This window comes from Hippocampus zosterae, chromosome 21 (genome assembly GCF_025434085.1).
Source record: "Hippocampus zosterae strain Florida chromosome 21, ASM2543408v3, whole genome shotgun sequence".
Classification (NCBI taxonomy): Eukaryota; Metazoa; Chordata; class Actinopteri; order Syngnathiformes; family Syngnathidae; genus Hippocampus; species Hippocampus zosterae.
The window spans coordinates 4,267,459-4,281,386 of record NC_067471.1 but is presented as its reverse complement, the minus strand read 5'-3'; the positions used below and the strand labels follow the sequence as shown (position 1 = coordinate 4,281,386).

General features: G+C 46.1%; 1 protein-coding gene across 14 annotated transcripts in view; it reads left to right on the top strand.

Annotated features, from left to right (window-relative positions):
• Nucleotides 1-13,928, top strand: part of nav3 (neuron navigator 3) — a 195,271-nt gene that overhangs the window by 172,815 nt on the left and 8,528 nt on the right. For 9 of the 14 annotated variants that reach the window (XM_052056076.1, XM_052056077.1, XM_052056074.1 and 6 more), the window contains 14 exons: nt 2,789-2,912; nt 3,492-3,798; nt 4,183-4,909; nt 5,629-6,057; nt 6,749-6,790; nt 7,562-7,719; nt 8,161-8,355; nt 8,446-8,498; nt 8,848-8,871; nt 9,859-9,882; nt 10,048-10,125; nt 12,280-12,363; nt 12,482-12,593; nt 13,356-13,483. In XM_052056076.1, the coding sequence (XP_051912036.1) occupies nt 2,789-2,912; nt 3,492-3,798; nt 4,183-4,909; nt 5,629-6,057; nt 6,749-6,790; nt 7,562-7,719; nt 8,161-8,355; nt 8,446-8,498; nt 8,848-8,871; nt 9,859-9,882; nt 10,048-10,125; nt 12,280-12,363; nt 12,482-12,593; nt 13,356-13,483 (2,485 nt within the window). The remainder of the gene's footprint in view (nt 1-2,788; nt 2,913-3,491; nt 3,799-4,182; nt 4,910-5,628; nt 6,058-6,748; nt 6,791-7,561; nt 7,720-8,160; nt 8,356-8,445; nt 8,499-8,847; nt 8,872-9,858; nt 9,883-10,047; nt 10,126-12,279; nt 12,364-12,481; nt 12,594-13,355; nt 13,484-13,928) is intronic. The other 5 variants (XM_052056071.1, XM_052056068.1, XM_052056080.1 and 2 more) reach the window with 3 other exon arrangements.

Here is a 13,928-nt window from a genome sequence, read left to right as displayed (position 1 = left end):
TACACAAATTACACAAAAATCAAATCGTTTTGCCGCATTTGGGGGGGCTTAAGTTCAATGGAGTTTGTGCTGCTCCGTGTGTGGATGCCCTGGCCATACTGAGAGCCAATCAAACTCCTCCGAGCCACAGTTATGATAAGTTGTTCTTTGCTGAGGATGAATAATATACGCCTTTTGAGTTCACTGCCATCACATAGTGAGTTTTTTTTTTTTGCATGTCAAAGCAAAACTATATCTTAACAACGGCTTGTATCTCCAAAAATCGAGTCACTCGCATCTCCAGGCGCCAATGCATTCGAATACCCGCTGTGAAAGATGCAATGCGCAGTGGAAATGTTCTATTTATTTGTTATTACCATCAAGCGACCTCCAATTTACTTTTAATCAAAAAGTCTATCTCCAATTGTTTCCGCACTTCTTGATTGATTTACAGCGCATAGACTGCAATGTTGCACTCCTGCGGGATTTTCAGAAATGTGCTGAAAATTACATTGGAGACAGGAAATCAAATCAAAATCATTTTGCCGATTACATTTTCGACTGCCCCTCAGTTCTTACATGTTCCAAATCATGCATACTGTGACGTAAGAATTCATATTGGGTTCTCGCTTCCTTTTCACCTTGCTTTGCCTAATATTCATCGAGCGCCTCCTCAAGAAAAAAAAAATCGAATTTATCTCCATGATCGGGTGTAATCACCACTGTTTGTGCTGTTAATAGCGTTTTCTTTTGGTTTTTTTTCTTCCCGGGCAAGCTGCCTGATTATAAGGGACCAAAGTCAGCAAGCTGAATATTGCATGAGATAACGTTTGCATGGCTGAGTGGTGTCACGGCGATGCATTCGCAGGGGAGGGGGGGGGGGGGGCGGCTTACACGTGCGCCGGGGTGGAAATCAAGACTTTGGAAATTGATTTGGCAAATGGACACGGGCAGATTTCATTTATTTGAATCTATGCTGACATTCTCCTATTTATTAAAGACTTCACCATGGTGCGCACTGACTAGGGGAAAATTGCATTCATAAGGGCCTTGTTTTTCTTCGGATTAAAGTCATCGCATGTGAGGGGGGAGAGTTTTCATGTGGATTTAACATACTCTCTTTGCACACCTGAAGCGAATATCCTCTGCAGCGTTTCTTCTGGATATTGCTCGCTCATAGTTAATTTAAAACCCAACGACAGAACCGCCGCCCGGCGCCGGCAGGGTTATCGAGTTCGCCCGTGCTGACGTGCCTTCCGAAAAAGCCAAGCGCCGCTATTCCGTCAGAGCCATCTAAGCTGATCCCGGGGAGTTGGACTATGAAATATTCAGCCCGGGTGGGCTCTCCAGAGGATGGCTGCCATTTATGCGTGTGGTCTTACTTGTTTTTTGCCAGGCACAGAGCGGGGATGTTGTTTCCTCAGCGGCGTCGAGCTTGTCTGTCGGTATACAAAACGAGCTGCTCTATAGCTTGCTCGCTATTTTGATTCGAGTCATTCCAATCTGGAAATTGGTCACAAAAGGGTGGAAATGAATTAAGAGGTTGTCGCAAAGAATTTACCCGAATTCAAACAAGCTAGATATGTTCTGAACCCTCTCGTGCACGCTGCAACCTGATAATACGATAAACTGTCCACTGTGCACTGTTCATACGATCGTTTATATTATTTTCCAAATGAATGCATACATGAATGTGTGTGTGTGTGTGTGTGTTTTTTTAATCACAATTGTTCTTCAGCCATGAAAATATTTCTAATTTGGCATGCACGTCATCCAAGCTCAAAATAATTTTTCTATTCTTTTTTAATCAGTCTGAAGTTATATTCACAGGGGGAAAAATGGTGTGGTCAATTAACTTCAATTTTATTTCATCTTTAATTTCATCAAGTGGTTTGAACAAAATGAAATCATCAGGATATCCAGATCACTTTTTTTTTCTTTTTAAAGTTGACGATGCAGCTACTTAAAAAAATCTCAATCCAGACAATTAAATTTTGCGCCACTAATTAATGAAGGAAAATTGAATACATTCAACAAGAACATTTTTCAATTTAGTTCCTTCAAAAAAAAATTATATATATATAAAGTGTACATGTATATATATATATATATATATATATATATGTATAATTTTTATTATTTTTATTTTGACTTTTTTTTTTTTTTTTACTTTTTTCATAGCATGAATCCAGTTTAACCGCTAAACATAAACGAGCTCCCACAATTCAGTTGCCGAGGACATGGAGCGAAAACCTTGAAATTCGCCTTCGTGACCGCGAGGGCCATTCACCGTCACTCTTGAGCTTCATCGAGCAACATTTACCCATGAAGTGCTTTTTAATCACATCGTCAATGGGATGGGGGGGGGGGGTAAAAAAACTATTTTTGGCTTTGTTTGAGAGAGCGAGTCAAACTATTGTCATGCTTTCGGGGGCAGTCAATTAGCTGCTCTGTTCCACTTAATCTAATGGCTTTTATTTTTCCTTGAGGTACTTTTGTGCTTCGTAAATGTGCTTGTCAAACCAAGTCACGTTTGGAGCATTCCCGATGTCAAAATCGGGGCAGTCCATTTAGCCTTTTGTGTCAATCACACATTGAAGTCTCCTCCCAGAGGAGAACGAGTAGGAATGAAGCGTCCTTCAATCTCACTGATGCTTTTTTCCCACCAATTATTGGTTTTCATGTCGTTCCTGTCCTTTTCGAATCCTGTAAGTCATTAATGGCACATAATGGGAGTTGTCATCTTATTTAACGGTCGGTAAATGTTCTCCATCTCACCCAATGTGTTCCCCTGTACTCCCCGCGGCAGCTGGGACGACAGCAGCTCGGTGAGCAGCGGCCTGAGCGACACCCTGGACAACATCAGCACCGACGATCTGAACACGCCCGCCTACTCGGCTGTCGGCTCGTCACGCAAAAGCAAGGGCGCCCAGGTGAGGAGCCGACATTTGCACCACGTGCTGCAACACTGGCTGCAAATCGTATTTATAATAATGACCGCCGCCGGATGACGCTAAATGTCAACGTGGCGACAACATGACATGCTGTTATCTGCATATTTATATCTTTGACCTATGCATCCAAATTTCTGCTTGTAAATCATCCACCCACACTAAAAAAAAAAAAAAAATGCTGACACTAACTCGCAAATAAAAGGTGAGTGTGCAGTTGAGGGAATAAGATGCAGTCTTTTTTTTCGCTTTCTTATCCCTCATTGAAGGCACTCCTTTGTTGCTAGGGAGACGGCATGGCCATCTGTCAAGGAAAAAGGCTCGCGCTGATCTCAGTTGTGTGTTTGCATGTGTAGGTGTGTTTTGTGCACGAGCATCCCGAAGGAGAAAGATGCGGTCAGTCCAAAGATAGCTCTGACTTCACACCTTCTTTGTTTGCTTTGCAGTGCCGACCCGCCCCGCCTTGCGTTTTCACTGTGGTGGATGAATAATTTAATCTCAGACGATGTTGCTTTTACTCACTCTCAAAAAATTATAATAAAGACCATTTTGGGGTTCCAGAGAGCCAGTAAGTCCAAGCATGCCGATCAGGAGGTGAGCAGCAGCTGGGTGGGAGCTGAGGACCTGAAGAAGGTGGACGAGGAACTCAACGCCAGCATGGATCCCGGCGCCAGCTCCTCCCGCTGGAAACCTTCCTCGTCATCCTCGTCGTCTTCCCAAACCCAGGGCCAGTACGATGACGCGGGTCAGAAGGTGACGGCGTTGGCACAGATATCCCAGACCGGCTCACTGAGAAGGGGGATGACGGCCCAGGTTGGCATCACGCCCCCCAGGACGAAAAGTACATCGGGGTCACACAAATCAGCAGGTAAATGTCCCATTTCACACGGTAAAACGCGGGATACGATTTTTTTTTCAGTCTAGTTTAACCCTTTCGTGCACCCCGTAACCTGATAACATGATAAGCTGTCCACTGTAGTGGCCGCTGTTTCTGAAAGGGTTAATTTGGGAGTCAGGAAGCAGACTAGAACAACTGAAGTTTCTTGACATGAATTTGAGTTCAAGTAGGGTGTGTAGACTTTTCATATCTGTATTTATCTGTATGTATCATATCTTTGCCCTGGTGAGTTTTTTTTTACAGATTTTCTGTCTCGGCTACTGGCCACAGGTTGACAGTCCCAAAGTTGTTGGCTAAAAATCTGCTGAGGTGTTTTGGGGTTTTGTGCTAAATACGCTTTATGCTAATCGACAGGCAAGACCGACGATGCCAAGGCTTCGGAGAAAGGCAAGGTGCCCTCCAAGGGTTCTTCTGGCATCCAACGCTCCCCCTCTGACGCTGGTAAGAGCAGCGGAGATGAAGGCAAGAAACCCCCGTCTGGAATTGGACGCCCACCTACCACAGGTTCTTTTGGATTCAAGAAGATCCCTGGTCCTAGTGGGACCCTAATCACTTCCAGTGGCGCCATGCTTGCTAGTGGCTCAGCCACCCTGGGCAAAGCACCCAAATCATCAGCCGCCCTCGGTAAAGGCACAGGCATCAGTGGTGTGCGTAAGACCAGCCTGGATGGCTCCCAGCCTCAGGACGACGGCATCCTGCTCAGTTGCGGCGGCTCGAAAGTGTCCCTCCAGTACCGCTCTCTGCCCAGACCGGCCAAATCGTCCAGCGGGGTGACTTCGGGGCGCGGCGGGCACCGTTCCAGTTCCAGCAGCATTGACTCCAACGTCAGCGGCAAGTCCGCCGGCGGAGCGGCGGCAAACCAGGCCGGAGCCAAGCGAAGGGATTCCGGGAAGATCGGCTCGGACCGTTCCAGTCCCGTCAACGTGATCCAGACGGACAAGGACAAAGTGACGGTGACGGAGCCGGATCCGGGATTGTCCACTTCTCCCAAGTCCAGCCCCACATCCACATCGACGGGCCAGACAGGCCTCAGGCAGCCGGGCTCCAAGTACCCTGACATTGCCTCCCCAACCTTCCGCAGGTCAGCCCCCCCCCTTCCCCGCAAAAACATCCTCGCCATTTTCATTCTGTCGTGATCCATGTTTCCACCACGCGCTAAACTTGTCATTACGTGTCAGTATGCATCTCAAGTCGACTTACATGTAGGCACGGGCTGATAAGCGCTTTGATGGTTTACGCTGAAAATTGTTGGCGGAAACAGACCATTCACGGCAGCGTTTTTAGGACCAACATCACTTTCCAGTCAATTGGTTGTTAATTTCCCCCACATCAAAGTGTCTGTAATACTGCCGCACGCCTCGGAGTGATACAACGAACAATCTAATACCATTTGAGTCTCTCTGGTAAAGTAGGAGTAAAATCATATTTGAGTCACTTCGCAGGAGGATTTTACGGCCACGCCGCCATCAAGGACCATTAAATAGACGTGGTCTTCACGTGCGATAAAAATATATCCTGATGATGAATGAGCGGGCTTTCATTCAAGGCAGATGTATCCAATGACGCTTCCTTGATCCGAGCAGACATCAGACAGTAGTTTCGCATGAATGCTCAAATATGTCCGCCCCATCCGATCTGTCAAGCCGGCTTCTTTTTCCATCTGCATGTCATTTTATAAGATGGTCCTCAAAGTAGCGTCGCCTGTTTCTTTGGTGCAATTGCTTTGGCACATGCCGCGTACCGTTTGAGCTTTTCTAAATGACTGCACCCACCTATCTGCCCCTCCCACCCCACCTCCAGATTGTTTGGCACCAAAGCCAGCAGCAAGGCCAGCTCCCCGGGCACGCCCGACTCTGGCAAATGCCCCTCAATCCTGGGCAGCCCGCACGGTACTCTGGCGAGGCAGCCCAGTCTGGACTCGCCCTCCTCCGGCACAGGGAGTCTGGGCAGCGCCGGCGGCCTGAGCGGCGGCAGCAGCCCATTGTACGGCAAAGGCCCGGACCTCCTGTGCAGCGACTCCCCGGCCTCCAGCCCGGCCTCTGGCCTCTCGTTGCCTTCCAACGCTCGGCCGTGGCCTGCCTGTGGCTCATCCGCCGGCAGCAAGGACACGCTGAGCTGCCAAAGCATGAGCAGTCTGCACACGAGTTCCGAGTCCATTGATCTGCCTCTAGGCCACCACGGGCCCAAGGTTACGAGAACCGGCAGTGTCAAGTCCACCCTGTCCGAGGGGTAAGATTGGGCTGAATCATACGCATTTTTTTTCACAAAGATAAACAAAACCTAAGATATGTACACATTCTTCTGGACAAAGCCAAAACATCTCGGCATGGTTTTCACAATTTCAATCAAAACAATGGCCGTCATTAAGGTGTGTGCATTATCGTTTAGGGTAGTACAGTGATTCCCAACCAGTGGCGAGAGATCATCAAGTGTGCCGCAGAAAAATATCCGCCTTCATTTAATTGGTCAATAAAAAATATCTATCTTTGCCAGCGATGTGGAGTGACCGGTAGAACAATTTGTTTTTTCACTCAATGACAGAAGATCACCTTGTATGTCCAAATATGGTCAATTGCAGATTTTATTTACTTCACAAATTCACACTCTTCAGTCTCCACATGGTCTGTTTTCACACTCTTCGGTCCCCACATTGTCTGTTTTCACACTCTTCGGTCCCCACATGGTCTGTTATCCATTTTGGGGCCTTTTTGGTCTTCTAATGGGAATTGTCTCAATCAAGGTTGGGAAACACTGCTCCTGTTGTACACTGTAGCTCAAAAGTCAAACTCCATGCTCATCTATAGTGCCTTTTGTATTATTTTTAATGCTTTTCTCATTGGGTAGTGGGCCAAGTGGCGTACATGACGTGTTTTTTTTTTTAATTCTCCATCTAACATACTCATCCTCTCTGTCTGAATAGCATGCCTCTTGACAGAAACACGCTTCCCAAAAAGCGACTGAGGTAGAGGAAGTTTGCAGCCAGATTTGTCTTGATTACCGCACGCAGCCGCATGGGAGTACCGATGCGTGTTTACAAGCATGTGACTGTTTTTTTGCAAAAGGGCACGCGCCGCACTTGCATTTCGAGACGCGTGATTCTTTTTATTTCATTTTGTCTGCCATTCGCATGTTACTAGTTTCACTTCAAGATGCTGCGGGTTTGGGGAGTTGACAGTCACATGCAGGCTGCATGTCGTCTCTGTGTCTACATTTCACGACTGGTCATTTCCGCATTGTGGGTATGGGGGGGAGGGTTCATAGTCATGATTAGAAAAAAGCACAACAGTGTGAAAGTCACACATTTGCGCACACGTACGCCGAGGTTACCAGAGTGACCCCGTGGGTAGTTCAGTTCACACGGCTCCATTTGGAGAGCGGGACATATGCGGTGTGCGTGGTATAGTGAGGTCGCATGTGCCACGCGCACTAATGAGGACTTTCGCAAGGAGAATGCCACTGAAAAAGTGTAAAACTCAATTATCATCCCCCTGGGGGATTAAATCATGTCGATGCGTGATGAGGTGACCCTCTGCTGCTCGGACCACTCTGAGCCAGGAAGAGAGGCACAGCGGTGTTGCTGGAAGTGGATGCAGATGCATGCGTCTTTATGCTTGCCTGTTTTTAGCCGCGAATGCTTTTGCACTCATCCCATCACTGACGTCACCCTTCCCCGCACTCTACCATCTCTTCAAAACTCGACAGTTGCCTAAACGAGTCCTGTCATGGATTCCAGGTACCCGCCGTCGTCCAGGCAGACATCTCACGAAGACGGAATGGAGTGGCTCCGGTCGCACTCAACGGGGGGGCTTCAGGACTCGGGTAGCCAGTCCCCGATGTCTCCACCTGGAGCATCCTGTCTCACTACTGGAAAATACCATTTCTCCAACCTTTGTGAGTCGGTGCTGATTGTGTTTGAGGTCTTACAGGGATAGCCTTAAACACACAATGTAGTACTTAAACACATTGCATTCGTATTGTTGTGACCAACTTCAATTTTTTCGACCAATGTGTGCAATCATAGATAAAAACATATCATATATTGGTCTTAAATTCTTTTCCACTGAAAAACAAAATTCGTTTCATGACTGTAAGTGACTCTGAGTGCAAGATGATTGGTCATATTTAATTTTTTTGCCCAGGGTAAACAATGTATGCCTACATGTGTTGCTGCACCGTTTTTTGTTTGTTTAGTTTTTTGAAGCGTTACACCACCACCATATAGGTGCCGTTCGCCAGCCTATCTATGGTATTTCCCATGATGCATTGAAACAACAAATTCAGGGTGATATGAGAATGACATAATTCCCCCCCGCCCTCCTTCCTCTCTCCCAGTGAGCCCGACTCACATCAGCCAGTGCAACCTGCCACCAGGCAGCAACAGCATGAGCCGCTCCAACAGCATCCCCGCCCAGGACTCCTTCGACCTGTACGGCGAGGGGCACCCACTGGGCGGCAGCGCCACCTCCTTGGAGGACCGGCCACGTGCCATCAGCCGCTCGGGCTCCTTCAGGGACAGCACCGATGAAGGTGGGTCCTCGGCGCACTCTCTCGTTGACCCCGCCCATTAGAATGAATGGGAACGGTTCAGTAAAGGCCCTTTTTTTTCTGTCCTTGCAGTCCACGGCTCTTCTTTGTCACTGGTGTCCAGCACATCTTCGCTATACTCCGCAGTAAGTAACCCGAGTTCCTAAAGTCGACCATCGCTATGGAAACAAGATTCTTTTGAAATGCTTGTGCCAATTAGTTTGATAGCAATCTATTGATAACGCTCACCAAAGAAGTGTTCTTCTTAGGTGGAAGCTCTTTGGTGTGTTTTTGTCCCCCCGCCCCCACCCAATTAACTCATTCAGTACCAGCCAATTCTGGACCAAGTCTGAAAAGACATTTAAAAGCGTCTTTGGGAGTGAATGAGTCAAATGTGTAGGCCCGATTTCCATCCCTTGAAAGTCCCCGTAAATTAAAATGTGAGCTTATTTCACGCATATAATGTTGATTGTTTGTGTTCCTTTTTATGAACAGACAGAGGAGAAGGCACATTCGGAGGTAAGAGAGTTTCGACGGCATGCATGCTCCGCTTCACATTCACTTGCACAACTCTGAAGGTGCACTCATGTTGAGCAAATGGTGTTTTATTTTCTCTATTTTTGCATTGCTGGTTTCAGTCTGTCTCATAATCTTTCAGTAAAATGCATGTTTAAATGTCTTTTTGGTGGCTGACCTTTTATTATTATTATTTTTTTCAATCTGCGTTCTATTTTCTCTTTGTCGTATTTTAATGTGTGTATGTGTTTGTGTATTTGTCCGTCAAAGCAAAACAATAGATAGTTGGTTTGCACATCGACAAGAAATCTGCTCATGCTAAAATATTCCCAAACAAAATTCTACCCACGTAACCCGCAACCTGAATTTGACGAAGTCGGGACTGTTGTCGGCGAGCCCTTCCCTTCCCAACCATGCAGGGATGTCATTGCAGACGATGGACCACCCGCGATAGTTGAACTTGATGTTGCATCGCTTTTCCAGTTTCGTTCTCCGCAGGTCGCCGTTTTTGCACTGCTCTTCCTCTCGATCTCAAAATCGCACGCATCATATTTGCGCTCTGTTGCTGTCATGAGCTTTCTGTTATTCTCCACATTTCTTGTCTGTCGTCTGATCTCTGTTGTATTTTTATATTTTTTCTTTTTTTTGTTGCTTTCATTAACACTGGATCAAACAGTAATGGCAAATACAGCTACGCCTTTTGTCAAACTAAATTTACTCTCTACTTTAATGTAGACATATGCTATGATAATACGCAAATAATGTGGCGGAAAATTCCCTGCGGTGATTTGCACTGACCGTCATGAAGATGAAATAAATGAGCCATTTTTGCAAATACTATTTGACCCATTCTTAGGAGCGTCGATTGCTTGGCTAACTCCTAACCGTGATCACCAAAGTACCATGACCTGTAATAACCTCTGTCTCATCATGTGTTCTGGAGGCGTGCGAAATAGTGTTAATTTTTTGACTTTTCTCTTTTCAATCAAGGGCCAAACAGTTCAAAATTCCACGGTAATTCCCCCATCCCCTACCCTTTTATGTTCAATTTTGTTGTTGTTGTTTTTCCGCACACGGTGTCAGCATGTTGTCGTTTTTTTGCATCAACGCTATCAAAATGGACGCTGCCGGATATTTTTCATTGAAGATGAATAATTCCTCTTTTTGTCCTGAAACCAGCAAATCAGGAAACTGCGTCGGGAGTTGGACGCGTCCCAAGAGAAGGTCGCGACCCTGACGTCCCAACTGGCTGCCAATGTGAGTTTGTCGACCTGCAAATCGCAACCGGGATTTGCATGATAACTCACGCGGCAAAGCTTTGCCTGCGCGACGCGAGCAAACAGTAATCTTTGGAGACATCCGACAAAGCCTTTTGAAAATTCCACAAATGCATCGAGCCTTTGTTAAAAAAAAAATATTTATTTAAAAAAAATAATTTTGCGTGTTTGGTTTGGGTTGCCGCATATTTTATTTTTTTTCTTGTGTTTGGAGATGAGATGTTTTCCCCGGCGTACGCCGAGGATTTGTTTGGGGGTGGGAGGGGGGGGGGAGCAATGATTCCCGAAAAGTCAAGTGAGCGGAGAGAATCACGCAGGCAAGAGGAGTGGGCGATGAGGACAAATGAAGTGTGTCACTCGGGGGGGAGGAAAAAGGAGAACGGCGGCTTACATTCGAAGAGATCCACAATATGACTCAATGCCGCTCATCTCTTCTTTTTTTTTTTTTTTTTTTTTGTGACTCCCGATCATTAAAAGTTGCGCAGAGTTCCCGCAAGAATTGTGTGGAACTGAAGCGCCTCGTTTAAAAATTGCATCATCGTGAGGGGGTGTCATTATTCTTGTTCCGCCCATGTGGCAATTATCATTATTCTTTTTTTTTACCAAAATAAAAGAATTACCACCACACATTTTTACACTGCTTCAAATTGCACTCATAATAAATACCTCCCGAAAAAGTAACACTTTTTGTCCACAAGATGAGTTATTAAGATTAAGATTAAGATTAAGAAAACCTTTATTTGTCTCGCAATGGAGAAATTCCAGATTTCTCTTGTTTATATATTTATATCATGTATTTTTATAAATACTTGATATAATTTATTTATATATATATATATATATATATATATATATATATATATATATATATATATATATATATATATATAAAACAAATGTATTAAAAGTTAAACCACAACTGCGCTGTAGGCAGTGATTCTTTGACGTGCCACTAGGGGGAGCCCAACTTCTTTTAAAAAGTCGACCGTCTTTAACTTCCAGGCGCTCTTCGGAGCCTTCTTTCTTGCAGTGGCGTTGGACGCAGCCTATTTAAACCGCGAGCCACTGAAAAGTGCTTCTCGGTGTGATCGATGTCCTCGTTATTTCTCCACCCGCGCCTCTTGCCGTGGTGGTCCTGGCAGCGCTAATGCTGATAACTTGACCTCATTCTCGCCGCCGCGTCGGTCCTTTTATCAACTTCAGCCAACGGCTCCCGACGCGGACGGGCTCGAGAAACAAGACAGATTGTTCGGCCATTGGGCAACGCCTCTTCGGGCGTGTCTAGCTCCGCCCTGTCAGGAAGCTAACACTTCAGAATGTTTGATTTTAGAAGCGCAAAAAAAAATAGAATAATTTTATTTTGGGAACAGATTTAGCATCTGCTGCCTATCAGCATTCTCCTCAGTCACCTCCGGCAAAATTGAGATGAATTATTTGATTGGACCTCGCCTCGCCGCAAGCTGCTTCCTGTCATTGCTTGACGTTTCGCAGAGTCACGGCGGCTCTGACAGGCGTCTCCGGGTCGTTTATCTAATCACAATCATCGAGTCCCGGAACTGAGCATGTCGGGAAGGATGTGTGTGTGTGTGGAGAGGGGGGGGGGGTCACTCTTTCCACACCACCAAAGCCACGTAACGTCAGACACATCAGATAATCGGTCCTGTGGTGACGTTGATCAGATGGTGGAAGAAACCGCTGAAATGATTGATTTTACTGTAATTGTTTCCAAATATCCGAAACTTTTACGAAAGGGGGCGCAAACAACCCGCGAGACAACGCGCAGGTCAAAGGGGGCAGATGGTCCGACGTCACCCTGTCGCCCCCGTGAACGTGGCCTTTCTCTGATCCGCCGCCTGTCTCTCAACTGTCTGAAACATCCGGCTTCCGAATGTTCCGCTGTCAAGGAGAAATTTCTTCGGGGAATCGTAATCCTGCTCCTAAACATTGTTTGGATGACTATAAAGTAAAATGATGAGCAACGGGGATGCTTCATTGAGCATCAGGAATGTGTGCGACGGGCCACCTTCTGTTCAATTCACGCTTCAAAGCTTCCGTACTTCACATCCGAATCTCATTTTGTCATCTTTTAATTCATGCAAAAAAGCTCACTCGTGTGTCTTTTCCGGGTCTGCAGTCTCACCTGGTGGCCGCATTTGAGAAAAGCCTGAGTAACATGACGTGTCGCCTGCAGAGTCTCACCATGACGGCCGAGCAGAAGGTGCGTGGGCGTTTGCTTTTCCGCACCGAGTGGGGGAGTCCACGACTACTCCCTTCTAATTAAGAAGAACCAAAACCGCTGAGGTGCTTTTCATCGTGCTTCATGGTTCCTTTGTCAGGAGACCGAGTTGGTCGAGCTGAGGGAAACAATCGAGTCACTGAAGACCCAGAACACCGACGCCCAGACGGCCATACAGGTGGCGCTAAATGGCCCGGATCACTTCCATAAAGGTAATCATGACTATTTTGCTTTTAGCTAAAACACCAGGATGGGTCTTAATGGTATAAGGAAACTCAGGAACTGATTGTGAGCTTTAGGGCACCCCCAAAAGCAATAATGTATACATATTTTATTCAAGCTTTTTCACTTCAATTTGAGACCTGTTTACCGTATTTTTCTGCACTATAAGGTGCTTCGGAGTATAAGGCGCACCTTCAATGAATGGCCTATTTTAAAACTGGTTTCATAGATAGGGCGCACCGCCTTATAAGGCGCATAGAATAGACGCAACAATAGTGGCTGTGATTGCATTAGGCATCCACTAGATGGAGCTACGCTAAAGGGAATACAATACAATTCAGCTTTATTTATATCAAGCTGCAGCTGTAACAAAGCGCTTGACACAACATTTAAAATACGACGTCCAAGAAATCCGAATATTGATCCATATACCTGCATATATAAGGCATATCGGATTATCAGGCGCACTGTCTGCTTTTGAGAAATTTGAATGCTTCTCGTGCACCTTATAGTGCGGAAAATACGGTATTTACCATTAAAACCATTTTGGCACCTGCAAGCTGTATAAGTCTTCCATGGAACAATGGTCGAGGTGGAAGTTCACAGTTAAGCCACACAAATTGCAAATGTCTTCGATGAGATTGTGGCGGACATTATAAATAACAGTCTTAACAGCATAAGGGGACCCCAAATTCAAATTTTGGAGGCGTACCATACCAATCAGAATTTCTGTGCTTTTTTTTCCCCCCCAGACCTGCGTATCAGACGGCAGCACTCATCCGAAAGCATGTCAAGCATCAACAGCGCGGCCAGCCACTCCAGCATGGGCAGCATGGGCAAGGATGCCGAGGACAAGAACAAGAAGAAGAAGAAGAACTGGGTTGGTGGAACAAACGCGCGCATACTCATCATATCGCGGTTGCTAGGTGACAGTTATTATCAACGGGGGTCAGCTGACCCGCAATTTTTTTTTAAACATCCCAATCGAGTGTTGATAAGTGCCCATTGACTCCCTGGGGCGAGTTGAGAAGTCGAAGCCGAAGTGCCAAACACTTTGGCGACTGTGGAAGTGCTTTTTCGAAGGCTCTTAATCCCATGCATGAACCCAAAGGAAGGCTGAAAGCACCCCCGCCCTCAGCCCCCCCCCCGATACGGACTTATTCTTTTAAAGAACGACTCCCATGTGGACCTTTAACTTCTTTTGTTGCCTCCGTGGTGGCTGTTTTTATTTTTTTTTCTTTCTTACTCAGCCAAAGCCACTTTGCAGTCTCTGCACTTGCTAAATTGGGCTCATTAGTACAAAATGCATATTAGCGCCTAATTAA